General features: G+C 42.0%; 1 protein-coding gene across 12 annotated transcripts in view; it reads right to left on the bottom strand.

Annotated features, from left to right (window-relative positions):
- Positions 1-14,509, bottom strand: part of ADGRB1 (adhesion G protein-coupled receptor B1) — a 316,254-nt gene that overhangs the window by 15,824 nt on the left and 285,921 nt on the right. For 9 of the 12 annotated variants that reach the window (XM_069854742.1, XM_069854741.1, XM_069854749.1 and 6 more), the window contains 5 exons: positions 12,636-12,807; positions 10,303-10,398; positions 7,341-7,395; positions 1,958-2,637; positions 922-957 (listed from right to left, as the gene is read on the bottom strand). In XM_069854742.1, the coding sequence (XP_069710843.1) occupies positions 922-957; positions 1,958-2,637; positions 7,341-7,395; positions 10,303-10,398; positions 12,636-12,807 (1,039 nt within the window). The remainder of the gene's footprint in view (positions 1-921; positions 958-1,957; positions 2,638-7,340; positions 7,396-10,302; positions 10,399-12,635; positions 12,808-14,509) is intronic. The other 3 variants (XM_069854743.1, XM_069854752.1, XM_069854751.1) reach the window with 1 other exon arrangement.

Genomic DNA, 14,509 nt, shown 5'->3' with positions numbered 1-14,509 from the left:
AGTTAAACTTTCTATTAAAGGCATTGTCCATGTGCTTCTTAAACACCAACAGGTTTGGGGCAGCAACCATATCTCCAGGAAGACCGTTAGTGTTTGACCACCCTGTTGGGAAAGAAATGCTTTCTAATGTCCAAACTAAACCTCCCCTGGTGCCCCTTTGAACAATTCCTACACATTCTATCACTGGATCCCAACAAGAAAGGATCAGCACCTCCTAAGAAAGCTGTGGAGAGCAATGAGGTCACCCCTCAGCCTCCTTTTCTCCAAACTAGATAAACCCAAAGTCCTCAGCCGCTCCTCTAGGGCACACCTTCCAGCCCTTTCACCAGATTTGTTGTCTTCCTCTGGATGCATTCAAGGACTTTCACATCTTTCCTAAATTGTGAGTCTCAGAACCGCACACAGCACTCAAGGTGAGTCCACATCAATGTTAAATGCAGTGGGATAATCACCTCTTTTGACTAGCTGGTTATACAGTGTTTGATGCACCTCAGGATGCAGTCTGGCCTCCTAGCTGCCACTTTAGGCAACCAACTAAATGTGCATGTTCTTCACAAACACGATTGTGGTGCAGTCACCTGTACTGATCCACCAGCTCTCCATCAGCATTTTACTCACAGCGGAGACATTACAGGCCTTTGGCAAACCACCACAGATTCACAAATGTTTTCACAGAAGCTGCAGCTCCATAAACTAAGCAAGAACCAATATAAATCACCCATTTGTTTTACTGCACAGGGTAAGTCTTACTAGGTAGCAGCAAAACTCTTTCAACCCACTATTTTTAGACCCCTGAAGCAGCTCTTTGGCAAAGGCAGCACTCCTGCAAAGGCACCAGAAAGAAAAGAAAGCAGTGTTTCTCTTTCTTATACTACCCCTTGGAAAAAAAAACCCAGAACATTCAGGAAAAGATGTACTCACCTCAAAATCTAGCTCTGCATACCGGGATTTCCGCCTCTGGGTGTTCAAGAGAAAAAGAGATAGGTGGGAGTTAGCAAGGGGTTGACGCTAGGTGGGTCGGCACAAACTCATCCACACAGTAGACAAACCAGGGAGAGATTTTTCTCCTTTTCCTTCTTCCTACAGCTTTAACGTGTTTCTTTAGCTTTTCATGATGGAGTGTGCCAGTCATTTAGAGGCTTCTCTACCAAAAACAAGCCTTGAGGATGGCTGAGCATGGGCTAAGCATGGGAGTTTGGCCAATTAAAGCTTTGTCCTAGTTAAGAGCTTGCATCTCATTCACAGAATAGGAAGCACAGAGGAAGCTGTAGATGAGCCAACTAATCTACTGAAGCTTTTGAGCATCAGTCAGATGAGACTGGGATTTGGACAGCAATGGCCAAGACATGCTCTCTGATAATAGGCAAGAAAAAGGCCAGATGCCCTAGGACAGACCTCAGCATAAATCCAAGGTCTAGGAAGAATTGCTAATAAGTGGAATGAGTTATCACAGGTAGAAGGAGAGGGCTGCATCTATGCAAAACCTGTGAGATCCTTCTGATGCAAAGAGAACTGTAGGTGTCGCAGTTTACCTCTACCCTGGCATGGGACATTTTACACCTATGATCACTAGGGTTTTCTCATCTGCATCATAACTGAAGTCATCTGAATGGGAAATAGAGGCAGAGGATAGAAGGAGAAAAGGTAATGCAAGCCATGTGCCTTGCGTTAAAATGAACAGTCTATGAAAAACTAACATTTGTATTGGGCTTGGCATTGCCTGTAGGGCTAAAGACTGTTCATCCGTTAATGGGATACGTGTAGGTTGTGAGAGATTTTAAACACTACATTACAAAATGGTACCACATGCCAGTGATCCCTCATGATAATATAATATTGGAACTGCATGGTCGGCTTCATTTGGCCTAAGGTGCTTCTCTTGACACACCTGCTTTGGCCAGCACTGAGGGCAAGGCATCATTCTAGGTTAGAACAACGCAGTAATGTATATGCTCACCTCCAAGGAGCTCATGGAAAGGGTAGAGACAGTCTCACTCTTGGACACCACGCCTGAGTTCCCTGAGTCACCCGTGTCACACAGGCTGTTGGGAATCTGTGACTCATTGGAGATATTTTGTGGAGCCAGCTGCTGCTGCTGCTGTACCATGGGAGAACCTTGAACCTCACTGCATGTCATAGTTACAGGTTCCCGTGGAGGACTCTTGACAACAAAGCCTGGATCAGTAGCCATACTGAGGTGGATGAGTCGTGTCTGGGGCATCTGGTCAATATTGATGCTGTATTTGCTTTCATCTTTGGGCGGTTTGGCCCGTAAGGTAGACGTGTTGGTAGGCAGAATGACATAACTGGTGTCCAGCGTTTGCTCTTGCGCCCTGGAGAGTTCTGAGTCCAACTTCTTGAAGATGTCCCCATCACAGATGTAGATGGACTTAGGCGGCTGGTTCTTGTCCTTCTTCAGAGTAAGACTGTGATTGCTGAACTCATTCAGGTTAATGGCCCCCAGGTAGTGCGGTGAGCCCTGAAGATGCATCTTGGAGACATTAGCTGGAAGACTGTTAAAGTTTGATGAACCTTTCTGATGATTGAGTTTCAATTTCTCTTCATCAGGTAGTGATGGACGCTTCAGTGTTCCTGTGATGGTTGAGGTCCTGCAGGTGGTGATGTCTTTATTCAGCACTAGGGAGACAGACAAATATCCTTAGCATCTCACCTAAGTTTTTGTTAATACATCAATACACTTTCCACAGTCACACCATGCTAACATGTTCCCTTGGACCTCTCAGGAAGAGGCTGTGGTAGCAGAACAGTGTTTTATGCTGGGACATTTTTTTCATATCCAAGATGCTGAAAGCAAAGATAAAACTAGAGAGGAAAAAACTTTCTCATTTTGAAAGAATTATTTTTGAAGAAAATTTCCCAACACAATCATGGCCAAAACTCCAAACTGAGCCATCACATATTGTCACTTTGATTATAGTATCTTGAAAAGCAAATCTGTGTCTATATATGTTTAGTACATGTAGTATATGTACATGTATATATAAAATACTTATTAATAGCCCTTAAAATAGCAGATTTAATTTTTTAAATAAGAGGATACTTTCATGATCTTTAAGATCCCTTCCAATCCAAACCTTTCTATGTTTCTATGATTATCAAAGGTTTTCAAATGTAAATATTTTTTTCTGGTTTTAAACTCATCCAAATGCTGCAACACCAATTTTGTTATCAATTTCTAACTGACCTCCAAAAAGCTTACACTCTAGGAATCACGCCAAGCCTTTGTGAGAGCTAATTATTTAGTGTTTCTCAATTTCCCTTGAGGAAAGAAAGGGGTGCCATGGATATTCCTTAATAAGAGAGGAAAACCTTAAACTGAGGATGAGGTGAACATGCCAATTTGGAGGTATATAAAGGACACAGACACTCACTCCCATACAACACTGTCCACAACAAGACATATGATCTTTCTCTGGGCATAAGAATCTATTACTCAGTTGATCTCAGGCTGCAATGAAGTTCTTGGGAAGATAATGACATCAGCCTTGACATCTCCAGGGGATGGAAATCACAGACTGTGGGGCAGGGCTGACGTGGTGCAGGACTGAAGGCTACTTACTCAGTATTTCAGCACAGGAAAGGAGAAATAAATATATGTTACCCTTTCTCCCATCTTAGAAGGGGAAAAAAATGGTTCTTTTACCTATTTTTTTCTCAATGGGCCAGAGACAAGGATCTTTGGAGTAACTTTAGTCTTCAGCTGCTTCACCTGGGACAGAGGCAGGACCTGACATAGGCATCTCACGGGACTGAGAACATGCTACTCTTTCTACCAACTCAAACTGTGAATGATATGTGCTGGAAAAGCAAAGCTTCCCTCAATAAATACAGAGCAGAAAGACAGGATGACAAGGAGATCAAAAAAAATAAAAGAACTTTTAAAAACTTTGAAAGTTAAACACACTGGATGTAACTATGATGGTTGCGGTCTTCTTGACCTTGCTAGAGGACACACTAGGATAAATCAAAGCATTACAGCATATTCATAGCCTACACTGTGGGAAGATGTTACTCAGATTCAACCCTTCACTTGTGAGTGCCAATAAGCCTTATTGATTCAGGCTCTTCTCCATGCTCACACCAGCTGTGGCAAGTCAGTTTGGAGAGGTTTGCACTTGGCAACATCCAAACATGGAGTGGAGTGAGCTTTCAGCATTGAGCCATGGACCCAATCCTACTAGTGAACATGAGTGAGGAGGTTATGAGCAGCAGGCATATCTCCAATTTGTCGTAACATGAGAGCTGGTGCTTCTAGAAGAAATGATGGCCAGAAACCAATAGAGAGCTTTCTTATTTTTATTGTTTCAGTTTTTCATTATTCAATAAGCAGAATGCATAGGATGATTCAGAAAAGTCTCTGAATTGTGGACTATTGTTCACTATTTAGCTTGGCACAGACTAACAGCATTTTATCAAAGAAAGAATATCTTTTCAAGCAGACAGAACAAACAAATTGTACAGCTGTATGCTGGCAAACGAAAGGAAGCCTAGGCTGTTTGCAAGCTGCTGATCCAGGGTCTTCTGCCCTGAAGTCATGCGAACCCAGTCTGCTCCTTCCCTTCCTCCGGGAAGTTTGAGTTGTGAGCAAGAAACTTGGTAGCACACCCAGAAATGCTCCTTTATTGCAGGAGTTCAAGGTCTAACTTGGTTTCCAGTAAAAGGTGGGCTCCTGGTTGTGTAGCTGGTTGTGTGTGCCAATACCCAGCCTGGAGGCATGTTTACTGAGCACGTGTTCCAGTCGGATCCGGACTCACATGCATATTTTCTGCACATGAATTTTTTTGGAACTGATATCTTTGGTGTCAAAAAGGAAGGAGGAAGACAAATGAGGACAGGGAGACAGCTAGAAATTAGATTAGAGAGTGTGAGACAGAGAAACATAAAGAAAAAAAAAAGGATAGACCCTGAAAAGAGACAAATGGACAGAAAGAGACCATGAAATAAGATATCACAGGGATAAGTGAGATAAATATACTGTGACTGTGATAAGCTTAGGGAGAGGGAGTGAGGCAGTGAGAAGGACAGGGAAAGATACATCAGTTATAGATAGATATTAGATAGATAAATGATAGTGACAGTGACAGACAATACACAGAAACACAGTGACAGAGATAAATGCTGACAGAGACAGAAATACATAAATAGCAGGTGCAGTAAGACAGACAGGGATCACAGAATCACAGAATCATTAAGTTGGAAGAGACCTTAGAGATCATCGACTCCAACCATACCTGCCTGCTACTAAATCATGTCCCCAAGCACCTCACGTACCCGCCTTTTAAACACCTCCTGGGATGGGGATTCAACCACCTCCCTGGGCAGCCTGTTCCAGTGCTTGATAACCCTTTCTGTGAAGAAAATTTTCCTAATGTCCAATTTAAACTTCCTCTGATGCAGCCTGACACCATTCCCTCTTGTCCTATCACCTGTCACTTGGGAGAACAGACTAACACCCACCTCTGTGCAACCTCTTTTTAGGTAGTTGTAGAGAGCAATATGGTCTCCCCACAACCTCCTCTTCTCCAGGCTAAACAACCCCAGTTCCCTCAATCGCTCCTTGTAACACTTGTTCTCCAGCCCCTTCACCAGTTTCATCGCTCTCCTCTGGACATGCTCAAGGACCTCAATGTCTTTCTTATAGTGAGGGGCCCAGAACTGAACACAGTATTTGAGGTTTGGCCTCACCAGTGCAGAGAAATGGGTGAGAATCACTTCCCTGGTCCTGCTCGCCACACCATTTCTGATATAAGCCAAGATGCTGTTGGCCTTTTTGGCCACCTGAGCACACTCTGACTCACGTTCAGTCAGCTGCCAACCAACAGACTCAGGTTTTTCTCTACCAGGCAGCTTTCAAACCATTCTTCCCAAGCCTGCAGCACTGCATGGGGCTGTTGTGTCCCAAGTGCAGGACTCTGCACCCGGCCTTGTTAAAACTTATCCCATTGGTCTCAGCCCACTGATCCAGCCTGTTCAGTTCCCTTTGCAGAGCCTCCCTACCCTCCAGCAGATCAACAGTTCCTCCCAGTTTAGTGTCATCCGCCAACTTGCTAAGGGTGCATTCAAGCCCCTCATCCAGGTCGTTGATAAAGACATAGAACAGGAATGGACCCAACACTGAGCCCTGGGGAACATCACTTTTGGCTGGCCTCCAGCTGGCTTCAGCTCCATTTACCACCTCTCTTTGGGCCTGGCCATAATTGGTTGCAAGACAGAGTAAGAGATGAATTATAGATAAATACATTAAAAGCAGATAAATAAATGATAGATTAGATAAAGAAAATGATAAACGAAAGGGACAGGTAGATGTGTATAGAACAAGAGAAAGAGAGAAACAGAAAGAAAGAGGAAAGGGAGAGAAAGTAGGAAAGAAGGGAAGATGCAAAGACAGAAAGAAAGTAAGTAAGAAAGAAAGAGTGAGTAATAAAGAAAGAGATAGATAAATTTTGCCTTGATGGCAAGTAAACACACAGTATGTACTGTCCTTGGCTAGAGAAGATCCTGGTTTGGAAGATATGAATTATATGCAAGTGCCAAGCAAGCTGGTATTACTCTTGCTTTGGAGAGGGGAGAAGTCTGGGAAGCTAAAAGAAAGGCTAAATATCTACAAAGGGTAAGAAAAAGAAACCCCAGCCAAATGGTCAAGCATGCCAGGAGAGGACAAAACCTGCAGAGACAAACAGGTAGCAAAGGAGAATCTTGATGGCACAATCATGTGGAAAGAGAGCAAAGGGAATTATTGGGGAGAGAGGCTACCAACTCATGCAGATCTTCAGTATGAAGATGAATGCATGTGATAGAACACACAGTAGAAAGGTGCAGGCAAAGGAGGAGAGACCTGATCCACCCCCATGTGTACAGGCAGCTTACAGCTGCACTAGAAGTGTGCATGGAGCAATGTGTTGTGGGAAGGCTCTCCAGATCCCAGACCTTCTCAAAGACACCTCTTCTGAGCACAGGTTGGTGTGACCCCTTTGGGCAGGGGTTGCTAAAGCAAAGAAGGATCACAATAGGAAGAGATGGATCCAGTCTCTTCTTCCTTGATACTCTTCTCTGCCACTAAGTTACATGGGACATAGGTAAGAAATAATACCTTGGAGGCAAGGCTTATTTTGGTTAAAAGACCAAGAGAGCTACAGGGAAATAGGATAAGCAAAGCATAGGGGAGAATTAGGGGTGTTGCTTTCTTTTGGCCAGGGTTGAGACAAAGGGCAGCCCACACAAGTACCATGCAAGACACTAAAACACACACAAATAAAACAGAAAGGGAAAAAAAAATGGCCTAGTTCAATCCCCAAACCAGGTCACTTGTTGATTCTCACCTGTGATGTGCTCACCTGATCTACAAGCCATATCCACGTCCTTCTCAAAATCGGTCTGAAAGACAGAGAACACGGAGGATGTGGTCAAAAGGAGGTGAGGGGCAGAGGAAAGCAAGCCATTTGGAAAACACAAACCCCCACTTTAATTAGTGAGGCAGACACAACCATTCCCAGAGAAGAGGTATTTCGCATGGGCTTTAAAACAAGGTAAACAGACCACCTTTTTCCTCATGTGGCTTTCAAGCCTCAAGCAGTGGTAAAGCTGTAACATTGCTTTTCAGCTGGATGCATCTGCTCAACTAATGCCTGGGATGACAGATTTAAATATCTCCCTGGAATATATTTATACACATTCCTTAAAAATGGGGGACAGGTTCCTGGCATGATCTGCCTTGGATATGTGACCCCAACTTAATCTAAGTGGATTCCCTTTCACTCATTAAAAAGATCTGGGGATGCCACTATATGAGAATGCTCTATACTCACCGGGTTTTCTTGTGATCTATCACTAAGTCACATGGAGTGGGAACAAATCTCTACTTCTGAAACTCTTAGTGTATAAAATCAATAGTCCCTGCAGGCACAAAAGCTGAATAACTTTTTCAAGTGGTCTGTACAGCCAAATGAAACTCCTTTCTTCTCCCAGTATGAGTTAATCCTTTTTCTAAAGCTTTTAACAGATAACATTTCAAAGAACGGAGTACACTGAGTCACAGTGGGCCATCAGTTTTCATTGAGTAATAGAAAGGGTGCAGACAAGCAAAAGGTAGAAGAGTTCACTGAGGATTTCTAGTATAATTTCACAAAGAAGAAACTTACTATAATTGTATTAATGTGATTAAAGGCATTCTAGCTTAACATTAAGAAGAGTATGAAAAAAATCCTCATCCCCTTGGGATAAACACTTGAATATTTGCAGGCTGAGATCCAAGAGTTTTGGAAGAGCTGGTTGAGAAATTATCTCAACCTTCTTGATGCTAATTATTTGGGTTATCAAACACATCTGAAAGTAATAGAAGAGAAATAAGACTGAACTAACATTTAAATGGGAAAATGGGATGACATAGACAAATATAATCTCATTTTTGTGATAGAAGTTCCAGAAAAATGTACTCGAGCAGTCTGTACTAGTTCTACTGATAAATAAATAAAAGACAGGTTTATATTTAATACCAGTCAACAAGATTTTGTGGAAAATGGTTCTACTTAGCTGAGCTTCTTTGCACTTGTTGGGCAGATTTGGAGATTACTGGGAAAGGTAATGGCAAAAATACCATCCAGCAAAGCTTTCAATTTCTTTTAGTTACTTTACAACTCGGTCACTCTAAAATAACATTGTGCCCCTCTAAAAATATCAGTGAAGAGTCATCATTCACTGCAGCTTTTTGTGCCTGAATGTGAAGAAACTGATTGTAAACTCTCCACTCCTCAACACATCCATCAACAGTGCAGACGTAAATGTAATATCAGTGCTAAAAACCTCATAGTTGACACAGAACTCTGCAAGGTGGTTGATAATGAATGAAAACAGGGAGTTACACAAGGAGACAAAACCCAGAAACTTCAGAATATAACACTTGAGATGGTGACAATAGAATAACAAATATAGCATCCTCATTTTTAAAGGATGGTAAGAGTCTGAAGGGTATATGGAAAAGGGTTATATAAATAATTTGAAGGCAAATGTCTGACAGACGGAGAATAAAAAAGCTCAGTGTGTTAACTTCTTGAAAGGAAGATTGAGACTGGATGTGATTATGGTGTCTTACTGAAGGAAAGAAAGTATTAGGCATGCAAGGGGCTTTCTAATTACATGTAACAAGGCATAGCAAGAACCTGATTGAAAATGAGAAGACTATGTATTTAAATTAGGAATGAGTCACCTGTTTTTAACAAACACCTATGAGGTATGGTAGAATTATATATCTCTAGATGTCTACTTAAAGATTGTGATGTTTGAAATGAGACCTTGTACCCAAGCACAAGCTAATTAGCTACGCACAGGAGTGACCGCTAAAAGTCACCCTTGGATATAGGTCTAATATTAGCTAGATATCTTTCGAACTTGCTCAAATGGGATTGTCCTTATCCCCTTACCCCAAGCTCAGAAATCAAATGCCTCTTATATCATCTATATCATAACATTGAAGCAGAAGAAAGATGATTCCCCACAGCTTATTTTTCTACGGCCTTATTTAGACTGTAAAGGACATGATTCTATGATTTTACAACTTTCACAACAGGACCAAGACTTATAGTGCTTAACCTCTATTCCCAGTGAAATGATGTAAGCAAGTGTGTTTTCTAGAGAACCAAATCCCTTTGAGACAGCATATTTATACTAATGACCCAACACATTGTGATTAAAGCAGTATTAAACTACTACCTCATAGCCCTAGCTAGGACAAAGCAGCATGATGGGATGAGAAGTTCTGGAAGAACGGGAGGGCTTTTTATCACTGAGTGCAGTGATAGGATGAGGAGCAGCAGTTTTAAGCTGAAAGAGGGGAGATTTAGAGTAGATAGTAAGAAGAAATTCTTCACTGTGAAGGTGGTGAGGCACTGGACCAGGATGCCCGGAGAAGTTGTGGATGCCCCATTCTTGGAGGTGTTCAAGGCCAGGCTGGATAAGACCTGATCTAGTGGAAGGTGTCCCTCCTCATGGCAGGTGGGTTGGAACTGGATGATCTTGAACGTCCCTACCAACCCAACCATTCTATGATTCTATGATCCATGAGTGATTTTGGCTTTATATTTTCTGAGAAAGAAAGGAACTCACCAAGATGTCTGTGAAATTTGGTGTGTAAGTTGGAGATCATTAATATTAAAATGAAAAGGTTTAAAGAAAAAAAGAATGATGATGTAAAATCTATTATAGACAGAGCCCTTTGTTTATCTGTTATGAGTTAAAACCATACATAAATCCCTGTAACAAGATAGATTAGGTGGTAGTTTTCCCTACCATTAGCTGAGCGTGCCCATTCTGAAATGACCCCCCTGAGTCTCCGTTGCCCTCTTCCTGACGATCTACTACTCGGCACTTTACAGCATCCTGGACCTGTGGAAACAAATGGATTTGCAAAAATCAGAGTGAGAAAACAATATCAAACCAAATTAAATTCTACCTTCCTGGTAGATCAAAACAACATGGATTCTACTTTAGTAGCATTCAGGTATTAATTTCTAATGGTTTATATGCTATATACAATATTTATATGCTTCCTATGTCCAGTTCTGGAGTCTTCAGCACAGGAACGATATAGATCTGTTACAGTGAGTCCAGAGGAGGCCACAAAGATGATCAGAGGGCTGGAGCACCCAACATATGAGGACAGGCTGAGGCAGTTAAAGTTGTTCAGCCTAGAGAAGACAAGGCCCCCAAGAGACATTAAAGCAGCCTTCCAGTGATGAAAGGGAGTCTATGGAAAAGCTGGGGAGGGGCTCTTTATCAGGGATTGCAGGGACAGGACAAGGGTAACATTTTTAAACTGAAAGAGAGGAGATTTAAATGAGATTTTAGGAAGACATTTTTTACTATGAGGGTGGTGAGACACCAGCACAGGTTGCCCAGAGAAGTCATAGATACCCCATCCCTGGAGGTGCCCAAGGCTAGGCTGGATTAGGCTTTGAGGAACCAGATCCAGAAGAAGCTGGCTCTGCCCATGGCAGAGGAGTTGGAACTGGATAATCTTTAAGATCCCTTCCAAACTGTTGGCTTTCATCAGAATCTGCATGGCCAGCAGGTCCAGGGAGGTTATTCTGCCTCTGTACTCGGCACTGGTGAGACCGCACCTCTAGTACTGTGTTCACTTCTGGGTCCCTCCCTACAAGAAGGATGTCGAGGCTCTGGAGCAGGTCCAGAGAAGAGCAACTAAGCTGGTGATGGGGCTGGAGAACAAGTCTTACGAGGAGCGGCTGAGGGAACAGGGGTCTTGAGAAGAGGAGGCTGAGGGGAGTCCATATTGCTCTTTATAACTACCTGAAAGGAGGTTGCGGAGAGGAGGGTGCTGGCCTCTTCTCCCAAGTGACAGGGGGCAGGACAAGGGGCAATGGCCTCAAGTTGCGCCAGGGGAGGTTCAGGCTTGACATCAGGAAATAATTTTTCACAGAAAGGGTCATTGGGCACTGGAACAGGATGCCCAGGGAGGTGGTTTAGTCACCATCCCTGGCGGTATTTTACAGACAGGTAGACGAGGTGCTCAGGGACATGGTTTAGTGGCAGATAGGAATGGCTGGACTCGATGATCCAAGAGGTCTTTTCCAACCTGGTGATTCTATGATTCTATGATATCTCACGTAATAACAGGGCAACTCAAAATTTGTTACAGGTATCAGGGGTCACTGTTTATCAGTTTTAGTTGCTTGATTTATATAGTCAAAGATATAAATGTCTTCAATTTTGCAGTATGAAAGACATTTATAATGGATGCTATTGCATAAATCATTATATTGGGGTCTACAATGTCTGATTATTGTCTTATTTCAGCTGTAATATTTATCTGATCCAAACCTCACTGAAATCAGAGGGAAAAATGCCAGTGTCTACAATGGGAGTTAAACACAGGCCTGTATTCATAATGTAATTAGTTGAAGGAGTCTCAGCCAAGCCAGTGGTGTAATTCCACTCATTTCATTGGTCTGACATAAGAAATTAATGTTTTACTTAATTTAAAGGTCCTAAAAGAAGATAAAATGAACTTTGAAAAAAAAACAACCCTTCCTGTCTATGTTATTAATAGTCTATCTACTCAGTAGGATGAAAGGAATAAAAGAAGCATAAAAGATTCGTCCTCTTCTTCCGTGATATAATTTACCATTTTAAATCTCCACAGGGAGGCTGGAGAGAATTTACTCAATTTCCTTGCTTGATTATTGCTAGCTTTACTTTCTAGCTCAAATATCTAGGTGCTAATGCCAACATACAATCATTCTGAAAACCTCAGTGCAAGTTGCCCCTCTTGAAATGAAACAAATGAATTGTTTTTATTAATATTCTGGTTTTAGAGGTGGGGTGTAAACATTCTGGAAATATTAATTTTGATGTTAAACCAGCAAAATCTGACATGTTTGCTAGCTGTCCTCCATATATCGCTCTGCAGTACACTCAGCTTGACAACCACTTACTCATCCCTCCTACCCTTTGACCAATATTGTCATGGTCATTTTTGTAGTCACAGTTTACACAAAGGCAGAAGTTCATAGTATTTGAGAAGCTACCAGGCTGACTGGATATTTTTCAGATGTTTTCTGTGGAAACTGTGTTGGTTATACAAAACAACAACTCATTCATCTCACCTCCCGCCTGAGGATGCAATGGACCATAACGATGACAAAGCCCTCCAATGAGTCAAAGACGGCAAAAAGAATCTGGAAGAGTGCTGACCGTCGATCTGTGATTGCCAAAACTGCAGACATCCAGGTGAGAGCCAGGAGAGGTAGGACCACACAGGAGCTCCAAAGGGATGCCCTGTCAAAGGAGAGGAAAAGGGTATTCAGCTCCACTCCAGCCTTACCTGCTTCCATGCGGGATGCTAATTCAGCCTCCTGATCCCATGGGGCTTCAGAAGACTTTGTCAGCCAATGTATATTCAATTTAGATGTCTTCTGAGCTCCTATCATGGGGAAACAGGAAGATGCTTTGCACACTCACGCTACCAAAACAGGTGACACACATTTCTACGGGAGGGACTACTTTTCAATGGTGCAGTCATGCATAAAACTTGAGGTGGGGAGGAAGGATGTAGATACCTCTCTCCTCCTTTCACACCCTTCCCACTCTATGTCACTAGTCCACAACGATGGCATTTCCCCAGGAGGGCAGACAAAATACAATCATTGTAGGTTGCCAAAGGGAAGGGGAACATTTGCAGCAGAAACTGGTTTGTCATGATGGCTGTCAGTACTTGGGTTACAGACACTTGGACTTCCACAGCACATGGAAGACACCAACACTGAGGATGAGTCACAGTTTCAAGTGACTAAAACAGACAAGCATAGAGCTGACATGGAGACTGATGTTTTGCTGTGGCTCCCTCACTCTGCAGCTGATGATTCCTACGACACTACATAAATTAACATTAGAAGAACTGATACCTGACCCATTTTTTAATGTGAACAGAAGGTTTTCTGCTTTCTTATATGATCTCCTCAGCTGAATGCTTTGAAAAAAAACCCCAACCCCTACAGTTGTTTCTATATTTAGCAGTTATTGTAAGTTTATTCTTGGGCGGACATTCTGGGTTAAAATAACTTAAGATTTAAGCCACTTCTTAATTCACAAGAGAGAAAGCCAGAGTGAACAGGTTTCTGTAATGCAAGTACTGCCCCATGAACTTTATCTATGAATGATGGCTCTCGAAACAGGAAAGCAGCTCTGTTCCCATGGACTATTTAGTCATACAGCTCTCTGGCCAAAAAGAATCCTAAGCCATTTTAACAGCTTACTAGGGAGATTTTAAGCTTTCCTCTATATTTAGCAGCACTGGTGCAACAAGTGTGAGAGGAGAATTTCTCTGTGGGCTTTTATCTAACAAATAAGAGTAGGCCAAATAACAAGTTAAGCTTCAAGATTTTTCTGTGCAGAAAACCTCCACCTATAAACTAACCAAAAAAAATACAGATGACACAATAAACTACAGGACAGACATCACCACACATGTTTTACAGTACTTACATGGGACTTGCTTACCATTTTCTGATATATGATCAAGTTTTTAACAATGTTTACTTCCTGTTATCCAGGTACTACTCTCACAGACCATAGTGAGAGTTTTCCCTGAACAAAGCTGGAGCTTGGACACAGGTTTGGACATAAGGATGTAATACCCTGGTTTTTCAAGGATTGTTACATCAGTTCTGCTATAATGACCATGTATTGAAGTGACATAATGTCATAATGGTACCCTGATTGCAAATATTCCTACAACTTGTCCAGACTCAGATGGGTTCCTTAATCATATTATTAAGCAATGTAATTTAACTAAAGGAGCAAGAAAATGGAATATACTTTTTTTTTTTTCCAGCTAAAACAAGCATTATGTGAGGTAAGGGCCATGATATAATCTCATACCTTGCAATTTTATATAGGATGACAATATTCTTTAATGTCCAATATGATCCATAGTATCAAAGTATTATTTAAAAACAAACAAACAAAACCAGCAGCCAGA

The sequence above is a fragment of the Phaenicophaeus curvirostris genome, chromosome 3, assembly GCF_032191515.1.
Source record: "Phaenicophaeus curvirostris isolate KB17595 chromosome 3, BPBGC_Pcur_1.0, whole genome shotgun sequence".
In the NCBI taxonomy this organism is placed as follows: domain Eukaryota; kingdom Metazoa; phylum Chordata; class Aves; order Cuculiformes; family Cuculidae; genus Phaenicophaeus; species Phaenicophaeus curvirostris.
This window is presented reverse-complemented; position numbering and strand designations above follow the sequence as displayed.